The sequence below is a fragment of the Petaurus breviceps genome, unplaced genomic scaffold (genome assembly GCF_028583685.1).
Source record: "Petaurus breviceps papuanus isolate PSGF00001 unplaced genomic scaffold, PetGlider_PUasm1.0 90823, whole genome shotgun sequence".
Classification (NCBI taxonomy): domain Eukaryota; kingdom Metazoa; phylum Chordata; class Mammalia; order Diprotodontia; family Petauridae; genus Petaurus; species Petaurus breviceps.
This window is the reverse complement of record NW_027187352.1, coordinates 9,531,051-9,553,304: the sequence shown is the minus strand read 5'-3', so window position 1 is coordinate 9,553,304 and position 22,254 is coordinate 9,531,051. Positions and strand designations below refer to the sequence as shown.

The 22,254-nt window shown below is 38.8% G+C and overlaps 1 protein-coding gene, 1 long non-coding RNA gene and 1 pseudogene across 6 annotated transcripts in view; 1 reads left to right on the top strand and 2 right to left on the bottom strand.

Annotated features, from left to right (window-relative positions):
• Positions 1-22,254, top strand: part of NARS2 (asparaginyl-tRNA synthetase 2, mitochondrial) — a 174,731-nt gene that overhangs the window by 103,538 nt on the left and 48,939 nt on the right. For all 5 annotated transcript variants that reach the window (XM_069070945.1, XM_069070944.1, XM_069070943.1 and 2 more), the window contains 3 exons: positions 1,501-1,633; positions 21,868-21,966; positions 22,073-22,110. In XM_069070945.1, coding sequence (XP_068927046.1) covers positions 1,501-1,633; positions 21,868-21,966; positions 22,073-22,110 — 270 coding nt within the window. The remainder of the gene's footprint in view (positions 1-1,500; positions 1,634-21,867; positions 21,967-22,072; positions 22,111-22,254) is intronic.
• LOC138148385 (uncharacterized) lies at positions 3,726-4,900 on the bottom strand. The gene is made up of 2 exons (XR_011165045.1): positions 4,463-4,900; positions 3,726-4,394 (listed from the first exon to the last, which is right to left on the bottom strand). It is a non-coding gene; the product is annotated as an uncharacterized lncRNA (long non-coding RNA).
• On the bottom strand, positions 12,003-12,443 carry LOC138148384 (large ribosomal subunit protein uL15 pseudogene; annotated as a pseudogene).

Below are 22,254 nucleotides of genomic sequence, written 5' to 3'. Positions count from 1 at the left end.
AAAACATTTGTATAAAATCTTTCTGGTAAGTATTTGGTATCTAAGAGGTATAGAAATAATTATTTAATTTATATAGAATTAATTATAATGATTATATGACTAACAGATTACATATAAATTATACAATATATAATGCCTTTTGATTTTATGTATAGTCAAAAGCCATTCCTCAATAGGTAAAAGTCAAAGGATATGAAAAAACATTTCTCAAAAGATAAATTGCAAACTCTTAACCTTATGAGAGAATGCTCCAAACCAATAATCATAAGAAAAATATAAGTTAAAACAATCCTGAGGTTTCACCTCACATCCTGCATATTAGCAAAGATGACAAAAGAAGGGAATGGTCAACGTTGTAGGGTTGTGGAAGACAGAGGTACGTTGTAATACACTGTGAGTGGAGTCATGTATGCGCACAAATGTTTTGGAGAGCAGTTTGGAATCATGTAAACAAAGTGATTAAATGTCCATACCTGTTATGACCTACAGGTTCCATTACCATGCTTATATCCCAAGAAGGTCATTGATGATAAGAAGAAACCAAAATAGTTATAGGAGCATTTTTTGTGAAAAGAACTGGGAACAAAGTAGATGCCCATTGATTGAGGAATGGCTAAAGCAAATTGTGGTACATGAATGTAATGGAATAGTATTGTGCTATAAGAAATATGAGTGAAGTAAGCAGAACCAAGAACAATGTACACAGTGACTACAACCATGTCAATGAAAAGAACAGCCACCAAAAAAAATTTTAGTTTATAAAAAACAAGCATAAGCCCAAAGAAAAGTATGTTCGGGCCCGTTATCTAGTTTGGCTGAAGCTGAGAATATGTAGAGGTTCGTAATGTGAGAAAGATAAGGTGGCTTTATATTATAGGAAATTTGAATGCCAAGGAAAGGAGCTTGAACTTTTAATTTTATCATTAGAGAACAGGTGAAAGTTGAAGAATGAAGTAAGTAATTTCTCAAAATCCCTTCCAGCCCCTTGATTACCAGTTATTCAGTTAGCTAAAGTTTTGGATGCCCTTGAAGATTCTCTCTTTTAGCCTTTGAACTTGCCCTCCCTATTTGTTCTTTCTTTTTTCCTCTCTTCATCAGCCCCAGAATAACTTTTCCAGATTGTGGTTCAGATTTTCCTACCCAAATTCTTTGTGAAATTTCCTGTTGGTCATGGTCTCTCTTTGTTTTTTCACTGCTGTGAAACTAAGTTGCCTGCTACTCATATAACCAGCACAGTTAATAGGTTTTCTTTTTTTTGTTGACAAATCAGAAGATTTGTAAAGTATTTGGAAGTTCCTTTCAGATAGAATGTTTTCTGCAAATATAACATTTTTATTATGCCATTGTTATCAGCTGTCATAGCAAGATAGCCACCCACTAGAATCTGTGAGTTCATGCTCCAAACAATAACAGAAACCTATTTTCATACAGAGCTCAGACCAGTATAAGTTCTTAACAGTTCATAGGTTTTATTTCTGCACTCTTCATCTTTAATTGCAGAGCTTTCACTCAAGTGTTTACCTTTGGCCCAACGTTCCGAGCTGAGAATTCGCAGAGTCGCAGGCATCTGGCAGAGTTTTATATGGTGGAAGCAGAAATGTCTTTTGTTGAGAGCCTTCAAGACATTATGCAGGTAAGTAATGGAGTCTTACATATTTTTGAAGCGTTGTAAGTCTTTGAAATTAAACTATATTTGTAGTTCACCTCACCTCTAACCATTCAGTGTCGTCTATGGAATTTTGCTGGTTAGAGAGAATGAAGATGGTTGTGGGGATCTAATAGAATTGTCATGATATTTAAATTATGATTAATTATATTCTAGATTTCAGTGACTGTGTGATCTCCCTGGAATGGTTACTCACTCCATCATTACAAATTATAGCCCACCCATATCCCCTTATCCTGTTTGATTCTTGTCCATGCCCTTCCATAAATCTTCCACATTTGTCATTGAATGATCTGAAGGCCTTCATCTGGATCTTTTCATATCTTGTGCATATGGATGCATTGTTCGAACTATCCTAATCTAATTCATTTCATAGACATATGTGTCCTTGACATTTCATTTCATCTCAGTTCTTACTTAGAAATTTGATTGCATGCTGCAGTCTACCTCTACCAACCATGTATCTTTTCATCATCATTTAGGTTACTTTAAGTTTTGATTATTCTGATATCATAGTGTTCTGTGATTATATGATTTTGGCATCACCTGAAGAATATTAATGTAAATACAAGATGGAGGAGGGATGTATAGATAGTTTTCCTGAAAAAAAAATGTAGGGGTTTTAATAAACTGCAAGCTCATAATATGCCAGCCAGGAAACCAGTCATTCATCAACCCTTTATTAAGCACCTACTGTGTCCCAGGGTATCATGCCAATACTGAGGATAGAAGCTCAAAAGATCCCTACTCTCAGGGAGCTCACATTCTAATAGAGAAAATAGTGTGTGTGCGTGTGTGTGTGTGTGTGTGTGTGTGTGTGTGTGTGTAGAATAAATATAGAAAGAGTACTCAGGGGGTGGCCAGGTAGCACAGCGAGTAAGAGCACCGGCTCCAGTGTTGAGAAGACCTGGAGATCGAATCCTGGGCTCAGACACTTAGCACCCACCCAGAAACACCTGGCCGTGTAACCTTGAGCAAGTTACTTAACCCCAATTGCTTAAAAAAAAAAAAAGAGTACTCAGCAATGTCAGAGACAGCAGAAAGATCAAGGAAAATGAGGACTGAGAAAAGAATCTTGGATATGGCAAATACATCATTAGTAACTTTGGAGAAATCTGTTTCAGTTGAATAATGAAGTTGGAAGTTGATGGGGTTAAGAAGAGAGTGAAAGGAGAGAAAGTGGAAGCATGTAATGTTAACATGTATGTAATGTAATATAATATAACCTGCCTCTTTCAAAAAAATTCACAAATTATGTGTGAAATATGTGAGTGGCCACCCTCCCTTTTTCAGCCATTTATATCCAGCCATGTCTCATACATCATCATTGGTGGTATATGTTTCAACCTACTTAGCTCTTTTGCATCACCTGCCATTTTGATTTTTCTGAGATGGTGATAGTCCATGATTTGCAGTCATATAGCATCACTTTGATAATTTAGTTAAATAAATGTTTTTTAAACATCATCTATATACAAATTCCTATAATTAGCATTAGTGGAAACAAAAGATGAAAAACAACATACTCACTGTTCTTAAGGAATTTTTAAAACATGAATACTTTAATTTTGATGTCATATCTTCAAATTTTTAGATATTTTGCTCTTAGGTGTGATTTTTTTCCATTTCTTAAAGATAAAACACAACAAAATATGCTTCAAAAATAGGACCTCCAATTTCTCCTAGTTCTCTCTCATTTATACCCCCTTCTGTGAAAATCACTATCAAAATGAACATTTATTTATACTAAATGTTTAATAATAATGTTGCTGGGGTAGCTAGTGGCACAGTGAATAGAGCACCGACCCTGGAGTCAGGAGGACTGAGCTCACATCCGGCCTCAGACACTTAACACAAAAACTAGCTGTGTGACCTTGAGCAAGTCACTTAACCCCAATTGCACTCCAAAAAGCAAAATAATAATAATAATGTTTCAACAAAGGGTGTTTTTAACTGGGTTTTTTTCAGTTGAGTATTTCTATTTAGTACTGTTGAGCCATCTGTTTTAAAATCATCTTGAAGGCTGTGTGTAATGTAATACCAAGGAAAGGCAACTTCCCAGGTTCAAAATACCAGCATAGGTGCTCTCTATTTTATTCAGTAACAAACCCAGAACAGAGAAGATCAAAACATGACATCATTCAAAATACAGCATTTACTAAGTGTGATTAAATAATCTCCAAGGCCTACCCCACCCCAGGACTTTCCAATCATTCAATCAATTACAAAGTCTCTGTTCCAAATACTTCTCCACCCCTAGGCTATACCTTAATTAAGTCCACCACAAAGCCCCTCTTCTCAAATGGAGATTAGTTTCCAAACATAAGTAAAATACATTCATTTGCTCAACCATAGAACACAAAAAGGTCAAAAGTTCCCCACCCCTGGATCACAATTGAATCTACCCCAGAGTTACATCAAGTTTAAACACAGCACTTAATACCCAAATGGAGGTCTTCATCTTGACACGAGGCAAGTTCTCAGCAATCTTAGTTCCTGGAGAGACAAGGCTTAGCAAGGCCATAAGATACATTGCCAGTCCCTTCATGAATTTATCCTCTGTCTGTAGAACAGCCCTAGAACCCCTGAACACATTAGCAAAGCCCTCTCCCAGGATTTCTGTAAACATACAACAAGAAAATCCTTCTTCAGGGCTTCTGAACCAACAGAAAGGCTCCCAGACCCCTGCAACAACAGTACTGTCCCTCACCAGTGGACAGTATTCATTCTGTCTGCAGGACAGTCTCCAGACCCCTGCAACAACAGTACTGTCCCTCACCAGTGGACAGTATTCACCTCTGTCTGCAGGACAGTCTCAGGCCTTCTTAACCAAATGCCAGGTTCCAGGACTTCTTCAACAGGACAGTCTTTCACCAGTGGACAAATCTGGCAAAATAACATCAAAACAGACAGACAAAGTACCAGCAAAACAGCCATGTCTCCTCAGTCCTTGGCAGCTCAGGGGGCAGGTCTCAAAAGTCCAGGGCAATTCAAAGCGGCCACCAGCAATTCTTTTAGTCTCTCTCTCTCCACGAGGTGCTGCTTCCAAAAAAAAAAGATCTTCCGCCTCTCTCTAGTGTCTCTCTAAATCTACGTCACCAGCTCCTCCCAGTCAGGACTTTCTTTTCACATCAAAAAGTCCATCCCACAGGTGGGATTAACAAGCTCTGGGTTTTAATACAATCAATTTGAAAACCAAGCCCAATACAGGGGAATCTCCACATTCCATTACTATCACACTGTGCTAGCCCCTCATTTATATTTCTGCTTATGATTATAGATCATATTCTAAAAGTCAAAGTTAGGAAAGCAATCTGTTTTCTTTTATCCTTCAAAAGAGTATTTGTTCCTCATGAAATGCCAATATAATAATCTCATGGGTCAAAATTTTCTGCTTATAGATATATAGCTACCAGCAGGTCTTTCTAAACTACCTATCCTTTTCTTCCCCTAGCATATTTTAGCCTCATTCATTGTTTCAGAAACACTGAAAGTATTGGTGACCTCCCATAGATCATTTGGCTCCTCAGTTATGTCATTTCTGTTACTTTAGGATCCAGAGTGATAGGCTAGAAGTCAAAGATTTTCTTTCACTACTTCATAATTTATGAAGCTCTCACCTGCTTATACTTCTTTTTTTTCCTACTGTTTAATGTTTACTTGTCTTTTTATTTGGGGTCATTTGTGGAAGATGTTTGCTTTTGCTTTTTTGTTTATAATTCAATTCAGTAAACACTTATCAAATACTAGGTATAAGGCATTGACGATATAAAATAAAAAAACAAATGATATTACATTCTGCTGGGGAGACATGAAACCCTTTGTCATGATATACTACATAAAGTCATTGAGTCAATAAACATTAAGTGTCTACTGTGTGCCAAGTATTGTTTGCTAAAATGCTGGGAATACAAAGAAGGACCAAAGAGCCTGTGAGCTAATGATCCCAAAGCCCAGTTTTCCCTCTTGTTAATATCTGGTTGCTTTTGATAGAAATTAGCCCTTCTGGGTCTCACATCTGTCATGGCACTAATTTAAGTTATAATAATGGTCATAGACCACAAATTATTAAAATTCAGACGTTATACATTTGAAGAACTAAGAGAGCTTGGAATATGAACAAATCATAAACTTGAATTCTCATCAAAACATTGTCAGCCATTTTTCAAGTCCAAAAAAGAGTTGCCACAAATCATATGCACTTTATTAAAAAGAAGTAAAATGTAATTCCTTAAGTAAGGAGTCTATTTAACTTAGTTTCCATATTTAATCTAAGCAGTCTCATTTTCTCTGGAAATCTCCAGTTCAGGTTAAAACCAGAAGGAAGAAAGGAAATAGTAAGTACCTAAGATGGGCCAGGCATTGTATGCACTTTACAAATATTATTTCATTTTATCTTCACAACAACCTTGGGAAGTAGGTGCTGTTATTACCCCCATTTTATAGTGAAGGAAACTTGAGGCATAGACAGGTTAAGTGACTTTCCCTAGACCACAGCTAGTAAGTGCCTGAGGCTGGATTTGAACTTAGGTTTTCCTCGTTCGAGGCCCAGAGTTCTATCATACTGTGCCAGCTAGTTGCCCCAGAAAGTGAGGAACTAAGAACAAAAGCTTTAGGCAACATATGAATACGGTTGAGGGGGAAAAAATAGGGAGAACAAAAACTGATCACTTCAGGAAATCCCATCAAAGAACAGAGGCCAGCCAGAGAGAGGAGACAGAAGTAATACTGTATCCACAGCCAGACGAGGCTCGTCTCAGTGAGAGGACAACCAGAGTGCTAAGGGTATCATTACATTATAATAATTAATGCCTAAAATGATGAACCTGAATGAGGCAGAGAAAGCAAAACTATTCTTAGCACACTCTATTTATTGAGGGGGAAAGTATGTTGTAATAAGTTTTAGAGTTCTACCACTAATGAATTCATGCTTCAAGTAGGGGCTAAATGAAATAACCCCAGAGACTTTTCCCAGCTCTAGGCTTCTGTGATTCTTTGTTCATGTTTCAGTTATGTTGTAGCAAGGTATTGGATGAGACGTGGTTTGTAGGCTTTTGAACTAGAAAGAGAGCATGGAGTTGAGTTCTCTTATTTTACAGATGAGGAAACTGAGCCTCGTAGAAATAAAGTGACTTGTACTTGGTCACACAGGAAATAGAAGTAGCAGAGGTTTTTTTGTTTGTTTTTTTAAGCAATCAGGGTTAAGTAACTTGCTCAAGGTTACACGGCCAGTTATTTCTGGTGTGGTGCTGAGTGTCTGAGCCCGGGATTCGATCTCCAGGTCATCCCAACACTGGAGCCTGAGCTCTTACTCCATCCCAACACTGGAGCCCGAGCTCTTACTCACTGAGCCACCTGGCCGCCCCTAAGCAATTGAGGTTAAGTAACGTGCTCAAGGTTATATGGCCAGGTGTTTCTGGGTGGATGCTAAGTGTCTGAGCCCGGGATTCGATCTCCACGTCATCCTGACACTGGAGCCAGTGCTCTTACTCGCTGTGCTACCTGGCCGCCCCAAGTAGCAGAGGTTTTAATCCAGGCCCTGGAATTCCAGATTCTATATTGCAGATTGTTGAATCAGACTTTCTCTGATGTTCAATCCCAAGATTCTGTAATACAGAAAAAACAACGCTGGACTTAGAGACAAATACCTGAGTTCAAGTTTTAGCTCTTTTTATTAGCTATATGACCTTAAGCAAGTCACTTAACATCTGGACCTCCCTTTCTTCATTTGTAAAATGATGCATTTAGACCAGATGATTTCCCTGTAGACCATCCAGTATTAACATTCTATGAGTCTCAAGCACTCATTGATATATAAAATTCATTTATCTAGATTATTTCATTTTCTACTTATGTCATATAATACATGTTTGTTGCCAGTCTTTCATTTAAGTGCTTATTATATGCCAGACACTATGGTAATAAGCCCTAGAGCTACAAATACAATAAAAATAAATTTAGTGCCTGACCTCAAGGAGCTAATATTCTAATGGTGAGGAAAGTACCGCTATCAAGTTTGAACTGGACTTATGCCAGTTAAATGAAGTATTTCTGAATTTTACCCAACTTAGTATAGTATGTGCACATTTTATTTGCATATTGTCACATTATATGTGACTTTGTTTAGCAGACAATTTATACATTCATATTTAGTTTCCTGTCTGATTGTAAATACAAATAAAGGGAAAAAGTAAAAGGGCAAAAAATAAAGAAAAAAATAAAAGGGAAAGGGAAAATAGTCAGATATTTATTCAACACTATGTTCTAGGCACTATGAGGAAATCATTAGGAGCACATTATAAAAACAAGTCATTATAAATTAAATTCATCTGTTTCTTTAAAAGACTTGTAATTTTATCATGACAAGTGTTCCCTTTGCTAATAAAGACTTTAACCCCTTCAAGTCTTAGGATACTTGTTTCCAAACTTTAGCAATATTCCCAGCTCCCCCCCCATCTGAAAAAAAAAAAGCTGTCATACACTTCATAAAACAATCTATACAAATAAAATTAAGAATTTATTATAGTTCTTATCACATAAAACAAATCTTGGGGCGGCCAGGTAGCACAGCGAGTAAGAGCACCGGCTCCAGTGTTGAGAAGACCTGGAGATCGAATCGCGGGCTCAGACACTTAGCACCCACCCAGAAACACCTGGCCGTGTAACCTTGAGCAAGTTACTTAACCCCAATTGCTTAGGGGCAGCTAGGTGGCTCAGCGAGTAAGAGCACCAGCTCCAGTGTCGGGATGACCTGGATCAAATCTGGGCTCAGATACTCAGCACCACACCCAGAAGTAACTGGCCATGTAACCTTGAGCAAGTTACTTAACCCCAATTGCTTTAAAAAAAAAAAAACCTTAAGCACATAATAATTATATAACATATTTAATAATAAAGCCCTTTTTAATTTTCTTATTTGTAACTTGTAAAAATAATACTTTAACATGATAAATAGATTTGACTTCAATTTCAAAGTTTATGGAGGGAAATGATATTATTGATAAAATTGCTACTTATACTTCTTTTTCAACCACTTAACAAGATAATTTTTTTGATAACAGCAGAAAACTTTCACAGATAAGTTGTTCATAAACAACATTAAGATGTGTATCACTTTAATAATAATTAGCATTTATATAAAGTTTGCAAAGCATTTTACAAATAATATTTCATTTGATCCTCCCAACAACCCTAAGAGGAAGGTGCAATTATAATCCCCATTTTATGGTTGAGGAAACTGAAGTAAACAGAGGTTAAGGGACCCATCCAGGGTCACACAGGCAGTAAGTAAGTGTCTGAGGTAGGATTAGGACTCAAGTCTTCCTGACTCTAGGCCCACTGTTCTATCCACTGGGCCACCTAATTATGTCACATCTATGGAAAACATCTTTTGCTTATATTAGTTTCAACTCTTCCAGTGAATGTTTCTCTTGAAACCAGACGGATGGTTATTGATCAGAACTTTTAAAAATTCAGACGATTTTAATTTAATTGTAGAAAATTTCAAGTGGTTACTTGTAATTGTTCCTATTTCAGTTTTGGTTTGTTTTTTTTTGGTTGAAGAATTTTGGAGTATTATATTATTATATTATATTGCATGGCCAGCTAGGTGGCTCTCTCTCAGGGAGAGAGAGAAAGAGAGAGAAAGTAAGTGTAATTCCTGCATAGAATACATCCCCTTTTTTCAGTGAAAACAAAATTCAAATCAAAATCAGCAAAAGCAAGACCAACAAGGTAAATTTTTCCCAAATGGCCAGCAAATGCATTAGTTGATTGCTAGTCGATTAGTTCAGATTCATCCTCAAACACTTCATAGCTCTAACCCTGGCCAACTCATTCAACTTTTGTTTGCCTTAGTCTCCTCATCTGTAGGATAATAATAGCACCTACTTCCCGGGGGTGATGTGAGGGTAAAGTGAGATAATATTAGTAAAGTGCTTTGTAAACCTTAAAGCATTCTGTAAATGCTATCCTTTTTTGTGTGTTCATTTCCAGGTGCTACATTTTCATAGGAATATTGACAAACTGGAATGGGTCTAGAAGATTATATGCAAGATCTTGAAACTCTGTCTTATGAGGAGTGGTTAGAGGAACTGGGGTTGTTTAGTCTGATGAATAGAAAATTTTGGGATTGATCATAGCTGAAAGACCATTATCAGTTATTACACATGCATTTGTTAAGTTCCTGCTATAATTCCAAACACTGTCATGTGGGGGCTATAGATTCAAAAAATGAAATAGTCCCTATTCCCAAGGAGCTTACATTCTAGTAGGTGAGATAAGTACATACAGAATAAACATCAAAAGAATAACTAAAAAAAGTTAAATACAGGGTAATTTGGTAAGGAGGCTTCATTTAGAAAATGGTATTTTAGCTACATCTTGAAGACAGAGAATGATTATATGATGCAGAGATGAGGAGATAGTGCCTTTCAGACATAGAGGATGGCCAGTGCAAAGGCCCAGAGATAGGAAATGTATGTGAAGAACAGAAAGAAGACCAGTTTGGCACAGAATATGGGAAAAGAAATAATTCCCATTGAGTCTGGAAAGATAGATACAAAGGACTTTGATTACATCATGGGATACCATAATGTAAGGAAATTTTTAATAGTACCATCAAAATACATAGAGGGATTATTTTTTAAGACAGTTTCTTGTCACTGTAAATGTTGAAGCAGAGGCTATATAGACCTTCTTTCAGCAATATTTTGGGGAGGGTGTCCCTGCATTAGAATAGACTAGCTGAGTTCTAAGCTTCCTTCAAACATTGAATCTGTAATTATATATTAGTCTAAACATGTATTTGAGAAAACCAGAATGATTAAAATAAGTTATCAAACAAATAAATCATTATTGCCGGAAAGCGCTTAGGTGGAAATATATTTTCCTTACTTTTTTTTAAACATACAACACTAACAATAAATAATTGGCAAATGATACTAGAACAGTTGCGATCTAGCAGATGCTTTCCATTTTAGTAATAGCTGATAATAGAATAAATGCAATTTGGGTTTTGAAAAAACAGCAACAAAGATGGACATCTTAAATTCTACTATTCCCTTTTGTCTATTTTACCTTTACCTACCAGAAGCTTCTCCATCTCCAAAACTTCCCCTCTCATGGACAGAATTATCTTTATTCTTTCTTATATCCCTGTGCCTTACTGGTCTTTGAACAATAGCCACTTAATAAATGTGCTGAAACTGCAGTTCTCCCTCATAGCACACATTTTGGGGAAAGTCTCTTGATTTTTGCATTAGAAAGGCAAAATAACAATGTAACCTATTCTCTACAACTGCTACCTGGGGTATTTTTTGAATAGTCTTTAAGTAAATTATTTGTAACAGTGCCTTCCAAGTTTGGGAAAGCTCCCAGTTTGGTTATTTAAAGTGTACACTAGCTTTTAGATTTTATAGCAGTTTAACTTTAATAAGCTTTTTTTGTGTGCCTAATAGTACAGCTTCCTTTGAATCAAGGTAAGTAAGATGAATATTCATTAATTCATGCAGCTCATTTAATAAGCATTTATTAAGTAACCAATATGTGCCAGGCTCTCTGTTAGGGACAGGGGATACAGAGATTAAATTAGACTGTTACTGCCCTCAAGAAGCCAACATTCAACTAGAGGGAACCAACACATCTTTAAAAAAATTAAATACTATCTTTCTATACATACATATACATATACACATATGTATATACACACAGTATTCCTGGAGGGAGGACACTAGCATTTGGAGTGATCAAAAATCAAGTCAGAATCCTCTAGGAGGTTGCACTTCAGCTGAGCTTTAAGGAAGCTAGGAATTCTTCTTGAGTTAGAGAAAAGGAAGAGGGCATTCCAGGCATGGGAACAGCCTGTGCAAAAGCGTGGAGATAGAAGATGGAGTGTTGAGTATAAGAAACATTAAGCAGGTCAGTTTGGCAGGAATCTAGAGTATATGGAGGAGAATAATGTCAATAAGGCTGGTTCGTTACCACATTGTGAAGGGATAGGGAAAGAACTCCCACAGAGCAGTGTCGAGAAAATCAAGGGATGTCAGTATCCAGGAGGAGGAAGTCAGTCACTGTGGAGGGGTTAGAAAGGAGAAGGAATGAGAAAAGACCATTGCATTTATCAATAAAGACATCATTTGTGAGCTTCAGGGGAGCAGTTTCAGCTGAGAGGCATTGTCAGAAGCCAGGAAAGGAACTGAGAAGTTAGTGGAAGGAAAGTTGAAGAAAGGTATGCAGGCAGTGAGTAGAAGAGACATGGCTTGAGATGATGACAGTGTGAGGTGAAGGATTTTTTTTTATAATAAAGTCATTTGTTTTATTTGATAACATTGGATTTTTATGCCACAAGGACACAGGCTCCACCAACACCCTTGATTTTTCCCCTCTGTTTGTCTGCTGAAGAACTTCGCCTTCTCGATGACTGGCTGCTTGGGGGGTTTCCCTTTTCCTAGGACTTTGTAGTAGCCCAACCGTACAACATCAATGATAGGGGCAAGGCCCTCCTTGTTTTTGGCAGCATTAATCCTGGTCTGCTCACTAACCAGTGACCACAGCTTATCAAGGTTGACAGTTGGGCAGTAGTTTTGGTTCTTCTTCAAGTGGTAATGCCTCATACCCACTATACCAAAATAACCTGGATGATATTTGTCGAAGTTGATCCGGTGATGGTGCAGCCCTCCTGTATTGCCGTGGCCTCCGGGGTGCTTCCGTGCTTGCCGATGCGCCCGTGGCTAATGTGCCCGCGGAGCTTCCATGTCTTCCTTAGTCAGGAAGGCATCTTGCAGGCTGCCGCAAAAGAGAAAAGCGAGGTGAAGGATTTTTAAGGATGAAGATCTGGACATTTGTCAGTAGCTGGAAAAGAAGCCAGTGGATAGAGACTGAAAACTGGGGAGAGAAAAAAGATAGTTGAAGGCACAGTCTGCCAAGGGAGACAGGAGGCCCTGAGCTCCAGGATCTAATAAAGAGTTGGGTATTTGAAGGGGTAAGGGTCATCTCTTCCATCAAGACTGGAGCAAAGGAGAGAATGGAGGAAAACAGTGAGGTGACCTGAAGTGTGCATTCAGGAAGAGAGGTAGTTCTTGACAGGTCAGTGAAGTATAAGGTAAAATTCTCAGCTGAGGAGGAGAGAAAAAGAGGTGTAATAGACTAGAGTATAGAAGAGGTTTGAAACAGCTGCTGTAGGGAATGTGATAGAATATCCATCCAGGAAGAATATAAGGATTTGTGTGCAGCAGAAAGGAGGGGGCCAGGTGAGACTGGATAACATAAATTAGCTGTAGACCTAGGTGCATAGTTGTATGCTTTCTTCTGGCATTGTTCAACAGCACACAAGCAGGAGCAAAGACAAAAGATGTAAATAATCCAGAATTGGGTTTTGGAAAAGGACAAAAAAGGGGAGTGGGACAAGCAGTGATAGGAAAATGAGGTAAGGGATTCAAGGGTCCAGAGTAGGATGAAGTTGAATTAATTAACCTATGGATCAAGATTTCGAAAGGAAAAAAGTGATGTCAGGGAGTAAGGGTGATGGCTAGGGAAAACAAGTAATAATGGAGTGACTGGAGGTTAAGATGAGGATGGAAACTAGGTTTGAGAAGACTGAAGAGGAAGAGCTAGAATTTCAATAGGCTGTGGCCAGAGAGATGAATTTCATTTATGTTTGCAAAGGTGAAACACTTGTGGGTGATGATCAGAGGGTATGACCTTCCCTGTAGGTGGTTGAGTTTGGGTGAAGATACAGATCTCAAGAGTTGAGGAGGTAAATTGACTAGGAAGCAAAGTTATTTGAGGGTACGTGAACCCAAAAAAATGAAGTTCCCAAGGATGACAGGGGGGGAAGACTGGGAGGTACTAAACTTGTTGAAAAAGGAAGGAAAATGGCATGGGAACCAATAGTTATCAATCACTACCAGTGTCTTAACAGGGTGATGGTTCTAGAGGAAGCAAACCTCAAAGTAGGAGAGGACTACTAAAGGAAGATGATAAGGGAAAGGCCTGGGAGTAGCACCGAGGGGCAAAAAATATGCCTTCATCCTTGTGTTTCTGGGATGTGAGTAATAGGAAGGCTTGAAGTGATAGAAGATACACCTAGTCCTGGAGAAGATGATCAAGGATGGAATGGGTTTAGGGAAGAATTATCTACATAGAGGTAATAATCATACTAGTATGATAAAGTTCTGTTAAGAGATTTAAGGGGGCGGCTAGGTGGCGCAGTAAGTAGAGTGCTAGCCCTGGAGACAGGAGGACCTGACTTCAGATCTGGCCTCAGACACAACGCACAAAAACAAAAAACCTAGCCGTGTGACCTTGGGCAAGTTACTTAAACCCAATTGCCCTCCAAAAAGAAAAAAAAAGATTTAAGATTAAAATTGTGATGATTTAGGAGATTAAAACTGCTTTTCTGAAGGCTATGCTTGCATAGTTTTGGTCATCAACTACTTTCTCCCTTACCTGCCCACCCTATCTTCAGTTTCACCCAACTCAGCCTTATTTCTCTTCATTTCATTCCATTTATCCCTTTTATATCAGCCTTGTTTGTTTTTACATCTCATGCACACTTTTCTTTGTTACATTTTATATATAATGTGTTATAGTTACTCATGTGAGTCTTCTACACATACATACACACACACACACAGACTACACATAAGTGACCATGTTTTAGTGATCTTTGTACCTCCCTCAGCTCCTAGCCTAGTGTGTTATACTTAATAAATAATATCATTAATAAATTTTGTCAAATTGTTGAACTGAATTTCTCCCATATACTCTAACTTGGCATTGACCCTGACTGCAGTCAGAAGCCCAGTGGCAGACAACCAAGGTTAATATGAATATGTTAAACCCTCTGAGCCATATTCATTCTTAATTACAGGTCACTTTATGGCATTGCTTTTGTCCCATGGAACACACACTGCCAAGCATGCTTTTGAGCTAAAAAGAGATTGAATTCATTTGCAGAGGATCAGACTAGGCAAAATTCTCAGGATGTGTCATCACCACTCAAATCCTATCTTTGCTGTATTCAGTGGCTGAACTCTCATGTAGCATAGGACCTAACAATCACCCAGAAAAACACTGATGGAAGAAAAAGAAAGGAAAATGGGACACAAACATAATCAGACCACCAAAGCTAAGCTATTCCCAGAAACTTACCTGGCAGTTCACTCCTGCACACTCTGCTACACTTTGAACCTCACAAAAGATGGTCCAGTTTGACAGTTGGTCATTTGTGCTGGATGGTGTACAAAGTTAGTTTAATTATCTCCTCTTCCCAATGCAGATGAAAGTGGAGCTTCCAAAGCTTATCTCACCTTATTGATCCTAACTGCATTCTTCCACCCCTATTCTCATTGCTAATTCATAGAATTTTTTTTGTTTGTTTGGTTGGTTGGTTGGGGTTTTTTGTTTTTTTTTGCTTTTTGGAGGGCAATTGGGGTTAAGTGACTTGCCCAAAGTCACATGGCTAGTTTTGTGTGTTAAATGTCTGAGGCCGGATTTGAACTCAGGTCCACCTGACTCCAAGGCTGGTGGTGCTCTATTCACTGCGCCACCTAGCCACCCCCAATTCATAGAATTGTTAAAAATGCTCTATGTTTATAAGTTACAGATCACTTCCACTATCTTAAGTGATGTCATTTTTTTCTCACTTCCTTTGTCCAATATTTTCGTTTTATGTAAGTCTGGATGCATGTAATAATATTACATTTCTGTGATGTCAGTACTTAAAGTAACATGCTAGGTACCTGGCATTATTCCCATAATAAAAGTAAATAACAAAAGGAATATCTCATCATTAAAACAAGGGTCCTTAACTTTTTTTATGTCTTGGACCCCTTCTTAGAACAATAATTTTAAATTAACAAAATACATAAGATTATAAAGAAAATCAATTATATTGGGTTATAGGTATCAAAATGTTTTTTTTTTTGTTTAGGGACCCCAGGTTAAGAACCCCTGCATTAGAACAAAAAAATGTTTCTAACATGTAGTGTTTTATGATTCTTTAAATGGAATATTTGTTAATCATTTAATTTGTGATTTTATGTATTGGATAGGCAATGAACTTGGAGAAGAGAAATGTCACCAACATGTCATTACATTTTGCCCAGAGGAGGCTTAAACTCTTAAAGAGGGAACAGAGATTTTCTAAGAATTGCAGCATGAGAAAATTATCAACATATTTGGAAATTTATATGGATGCTGCCAAACAAGCCAGCTGTGACCAGAATTGCTGACCATTTTGTGTGCTTCTGGGTTTTTATATGCCAGTCAGCCTGTATTCAGTAAGAAAAGCTTTAAAAGCTGAACTCCTGCTAGGGAGAAACAAGACCCAGCACAGCTCCTGCAGCAGACTCTAGTTACATACTACACATCGTTGTCCTGACTTTGCAGAATTACCAATACTTTTAAAATTCATTTTTCCAAGGGAAATTCATTTACCTTCCCTTTAAAATGTCCTAAGACATTATTTTCATCATTTCTTCCTTTTCCTAAAGAGTTTTAATGCCTGCCATATCAAGTATGAACTTCTCTACCATTTTCTAGACCCTGCATAGCAGGGGTGGGGAACCTGTGACCACAAGGCCACATGTGGCCTTCTAGGTCCTCAGGTGCAGCCTTTTAACTGAGTCCAAGTTTTACAAAACAAATCCTTTTATTAAGGGGATTTTTTTCTTTGAAGTTTGAATTCAGTCAAAGGGTCACACTTGAAGACCTAGAGGACTACATGTGGTGTTGAAGCCACAGGATCGTCCCCCCACCTCCCCACCCCCCGCTTCATAGGCTTGCTTTATCTGATCCATCCAAAAATATTTCATGCTGCACGTTAATACAGACTGCCTCCTCTAATTAGGCTGTAGACCCATATCTACCCTTTGCATTACCTCTGCTATGTTTTCACTTGGAATTTTTCTTCTGTCCATCAATTTGTAGAAAAGACTCAGGGGACGACGATAGCTGTCCCTGGAATTTAAAGAGGTATCATGTAGGAGAGCAAATAGGCTTGTTCTTCTAGTCATCTGCGGGTAGAAGTAAGAACGATGGGCAGACATTGCCAAGACGGAAACCTAGGAGGGCCCTGTAGGTCCCCCTCTATCTATTCCTCTCTATCCATCCCAATCCTGAAAATCTTACAAGACCTAACTCAAGCTCATTACAGAGTATCAGAGTTGGAGGGGACCACAAAGACCATCTAGTCCAGTCCAAACCTCTTTATTATACACCCAACAAGTCTTCACCCGGCCTTTACTTGAAGATATCTAATGAGAGGACTATAGCCTTATTAGGAAGCATTTCCATACATCAAGACTTGCTGTAACTTTGACCCATTTCTCTTAGTTCTTCCATCTAGGGGCACACAAAATAGGTCTAATCCCTTTCTGTTTGACAGGTTCTTCAAATATTTGGAAAATGGCTATAACTTCCCCCTTAAGTGTTCTCTTTACTTTGTTGTTCAGTCATGTCCAACTCTCCATGACCCCATTTTGGGTTTTCTTGGCAAAGATACTGGAGTGGTTTGGCCATTTCCTTCTCCAGCTCATTTTACAAATGAGGAAACCGAGGCAAACAGGGTTAAGTGATTGTAATAGTAATGTAATTTGATCCCTTTGTACTGGCAAAGCTAACGGGTACTTAGCACCTAGTTTGAAATTAATTAGGTCAAGCCTCTGTTAAGAAACAAAAGGTATGAACCCCTGTTGCTGACATAACAGGAAGTTGTTGGTGTAACAGGAAGGGGCAGAACATGGAGGAGCTAATGGGTATATAAAGAGAAGCCCTAGCTGGAATTTCAAATCTTCTTGGAGCCAGGTTCTGGACGCTGAGGAAGAGAAGCCCAGGCTGGAGAGAATGATTTTTATTTTGGGAACCTGAATGAAGGGATTTTGATTCTGGGAACCAGCTGAAACTTCTGCTGACGACTTCTGAGGGCCAGCTGGAGCTGCTGAGGAGCTGCCAGAGGAAGCATGACTGTAGTGTCAGTATTCTGTCTGTTAGTATTCTGTAGCTTTGTTAAACCTTGACTTACTAGGAACAGAGACTGTGAAGGATTTGAGATGGACCGGACACTGTGAGCTCCAAGGTGGAGCAGGAACTGCACAGAGGAGCTGGGAACTGTCTGCCTTTGAATTCAGGTGGCAGTTGGTTAGATTCAGGCGGAAGCTGGGACCATGGAAGAGGAGCCATGCAAGCTGAAAGCCTGCCCCGAGTCAAGATGAAAAGACCTCTCCAGGGGTACTGAGTAGTGACTGATGAAATTGTAATTTACTAGTGACCTAGTGGTGGATGGCTTATGTATTTCCCACTACCCCTTAAGAGAGTATTGAGTAGAGGCAGCCAGGTAGCACAGCGAGTAAGAGCACCGGCTCCAGTGTTGAGAAGACCTGGAGATCGAATCCTGGGCTCAGACACTTAGCACCCACCCAGAAACACCTGGCCGTGTAACCTTGAGCAAGTTACTTAACCCCAATTGCTTAGGGGCGGCCAGGTGGCTCAGCGAGTAAGAGCACTGGCTCCAGTGTCGGGATAACCTGGATCAAATCTGGGCTCAGATACTCAGAACCACACCCAGAAATAATAACTGGCCGTGTAACCTTGAGCAAGTTACTTAACCCCAATTGCTTTAAAAAAAAAAAAGTATTGAGTAGTGACCGTTGATTGAATAGTGACTGATGACTGCATAGTGACTGATTTGTAAGTTGATGTGCCCCATAGGTAGAGGACTTTGACTTTTTGTACTTTATGATTGAATGAGTTACTAAGTGATTGATTGACTAAATGATTGTACTTTATTCAAAACTCTGACCACGTTGGTGAAAGCTATGTGGCCATTTTAGTGATGAGTTGTTGAGTTATTACATCATTGTGAATGCTGTATTTTGATTTTCTGTGATAAGCTATAACATTGTGAAACCTTGGTTTTCTGTGAATGTTTTGCTCTGATTTGTTATTGAATAGTGTTTACTATACTATGTAATCAGAATCTTGAGAACTGTTCACAGCAGCCATCCTCTGGAAAGCTGCTTGTGCTTGGCTTTACAGTGACTTACCCAGGGCCACACAGCTAGTAAATGTCTGAGGCTAAATTTTAACTCGTGTCTTCCGGATTCCTGGCCTGGCCCTCTATCCACTGTGCCACTGAGCTGCCCATTCTCTGTTCTAGTAAGCATCTAAAATCTTTTAATGGAGCCATAAAGGGCATCATCTTAAGGTCCTTAATACTCCTGGTTATGTTCCTTTCATAATGTCCTTTCTCAAATATGGCACCCAGAACTGAATACAGTCTTTCAAATATGGACTCAGCCTGTAGAAGTACAGTGGAACTATCATCTTCTTATCCTAAATACTATGTATATTGCCTCAGAAAATTACAGAATCCTGAAATTTCAGAGTTGGAAGGGACCTCAGTAGCTATTTAGGCTAAGCCATACACAAAGAAATCCCCATATAACATACCAGACAAATAACATGTGAAAAGAATTTATCCTTGTTCCTGGCACATAGTAGGCAATTATTAAATGCTTATTTGTTTCCTCTTCTCTTTCTCCCCTCTGCAGCTAGGGGACAGAATGGTTATAGGGCTAGGCCTGGAGGCAGGAAGCCTCATGTTCAAATGTGACTTCACACACTTACTAGCTATGTGACCATGGACAAGTCAGTTCACCTCTATCTGCCTTAGTTTTCTCAACTATAAAATTAAGGATCATAATAGCACATACTTTACAGTGTTGTTATAAAGATCAAATGAGTTAATATCTATGAAAGCACTCAACACAGTGCCCAGCTTGTAGTAAGTGATTAATAAAGGCTTGCTCTCTTCCCTTCCCTACTTCACCTCCGAGGAAGAGGAATCCACATCCTCTCTAAGGCAGCCCATCTGCTTTTGAAAAGCTTTGAGTTTTGAGGGAATTTTTTATAACAATGGTCCTAGATTTCCAGCTTTGCCACATCTGCCAATTGTTCTTAGTTCTACCCTCAGAGGGCTAATAGAATGAGCCTAATTGTTCCACTGCATGATACCCCTTCAGATACTGGGGACAGCTGTCATCTTCTCCCTAGTCGTCTTTTCCACAGACTGAACATTCCCAGCTTCTGCAGTCAGTTCTCATGTGACATAAATTCAAGGCCCTTTTTAAACCATAGTACCCAGGAACTGAACATGGTGCACCTAAAGAAGTCTGACAAGGGCAGAATACAGCAGGACTATCACTTCTTTATTCCTAGAAGGTGTCCCCTTTTCACACATACCTAAGATTATATGAGGTTTTTTGACTGCCACATTGTGCTGTTAGCTCACTTTGAGCCTTGTAGTTTTCAGTGCACTTAAACTCGCAGATCATTTTCAGAACTATTTTGTTTCTCCCTCAAACCTCCTTTTCCTGGCTTTCCTATTACTGTCAAGTGTGGCAGCTAGGTAGCCCAATGGATAGAGCACTGGACTTGAAGTCACGAAAACTAACTTCAAATCTGGCCTCAGACACACATTAGCTATGACCCTGGGCTAGTCACTTAACCCTGTTTGCCTCAGTTTTCTCATCTGTAAAATTAGCTAGAGAAGAAAATAACAAACCATTGCAGTATCTTTGCCAAAAAAACAAACCCCAAATGGGCTCATGGTGAGTCGGACATGAGTGAAACGACTGAACAACAATTGTCAAGGGCAGTACCATCTTCCCACTCAGCCAGGTTGGCTACCTAGATATCATCTTCAGTTCCTGACTCTCCCTCATGCTCCCACTCCCATATCCATTCTTCTGCCAAGGCCTATCAATTCTGCCTTCATAATGTCCTTCTATATGCCCCCTTCTGTCCTCTGACACTGCCACCACTCTGATATAGGCACACATCATCCCATGCCTGGACTAATTTTTTTATTGTTGTTGTCAATTTTATTTTATTTTTGGCAGAGTTTTAAGGACTTTTTTTTTTATTGAGATACTTTTGTTTTTACTGACACTAAGTACTGGGCCTAGAGTCAGGAAGACTCCTCTTCCTGAGTTCAGATCTGCCTCAGACACTTACTAGCTGTGTGACCCTGGGCAAGTCACTTAACCCTGTTTGCCTTCGTTTCCTCATCTGCAGAGTGAGCTGGAGAAGGAAATGGCAAACCACTCTAGTGTCTCTGTCAAGAAAATCCCAAATGGGGTCACAGAGTCAGACATGACTAAAACAACTGAACAACAAAAGTCATAAGTACAACCTGACCCCATCAAAGTACATTACCAGAATACAGTTGAGTAACTCTACTTAATAGCATGATTATGACAAAAAATAGATGTCATTTTTCTTCTAATGTGATTTATCATTTATCTATAGAAAAGTTTACCTAGGTTTTAGTAAGACATAAGTTAAAGTCTCTCCTATCTTCTGGAAAATATGGATAGATACGAGCTATATGAGAATACAGTTAGGTGAATTTGAAATCAATCTTACTTTTATTGTTTCTAAGGCAATACTAATTTGCTCTAATTCATTCAGAACCAGAGACTCTTAGAATAAATATAGCTAGTATGAGAGTTGCGACTGCTGGTATTCTAGAATATAAAATTGCAGCCTTCAGCACAAAAGACTGGTTCTGCTAAAAAAGACACTGACGTTGAAATTATGGAACCTAGGTTTGGATCAAACCCTTCTAGGTATGTGGCCCTGAGCAAAATTATCCCACTTTATTCAACCTCATTTTCTTTGTGAAATAGAGAAAAGTGGGGTGGCTAGGTGGCGCAGTGAATAGAGCACCGGCCCTGGAGTCAGGAGGACCTGAGTTCAAATCCAGCCTCAGACACTTAATACACACACACACAAAAACTAGTTGTGTCACCTTGGGCAAGTCACTTAACTCCAACTGCCCTCCAAAAAAGCAAAAAAGAATCTTGCACTGGGGTGGCTAGGTGGTGCAGTGAATAGAGCACTGGCCCTGGAGTCAGGAGGATCTGAGTTCAAATCCAGCCTTAGACTCTTAACACAAAAACTAGCCATGTGACCTTGGGCAAGTCACTTAACCCCAATTGCCCTCCAAAAAGCAAAAAAAAAAAAAAAAGAAATGGAGAAAAGTAATACTTATACTACATGTCTTACCACATTGTTATAAAGGGAATGCTTTGTCCACCTTAAATAAAGTACTATAGAAATTAGAAGTGTGTTTATTATTAATGTCCATCTGTTCGAATTTGAGTTAATCAGTCTTTTTCTATGATGTTTTTTTCTAGGTTATGGAGACGCTCTTCAAGGCTACAACAGAGGCTGTTCTCTCAAATTGTCCAGAGGATGTTGAACTTTTGCATAAATTTGTAGCTCCTGGTCAAAAGGTAATCAGTATTTAATATTAAAATATTATTTGGAAAAATTAAAACTTAGTTCCTACTAAACAACTTTACATTAATAGAAACAATATTTTTCTTTTTTATTAACAAGGACAAGCTTGAACAAATGCTGAAAAATAAGTTTTTAATGTAAGTAAAAATATTTTAAATTTATTATTTGAGTTTGAAATCTGCTCAGTTATGTATGCCCCTTTTGGGGGGGGGGGGGAAGGGGGCAATTGGGGTTAAGTAACTTGCCCAAGGTCACATGGCTAGTTCGTGTGTGTGTGTGTG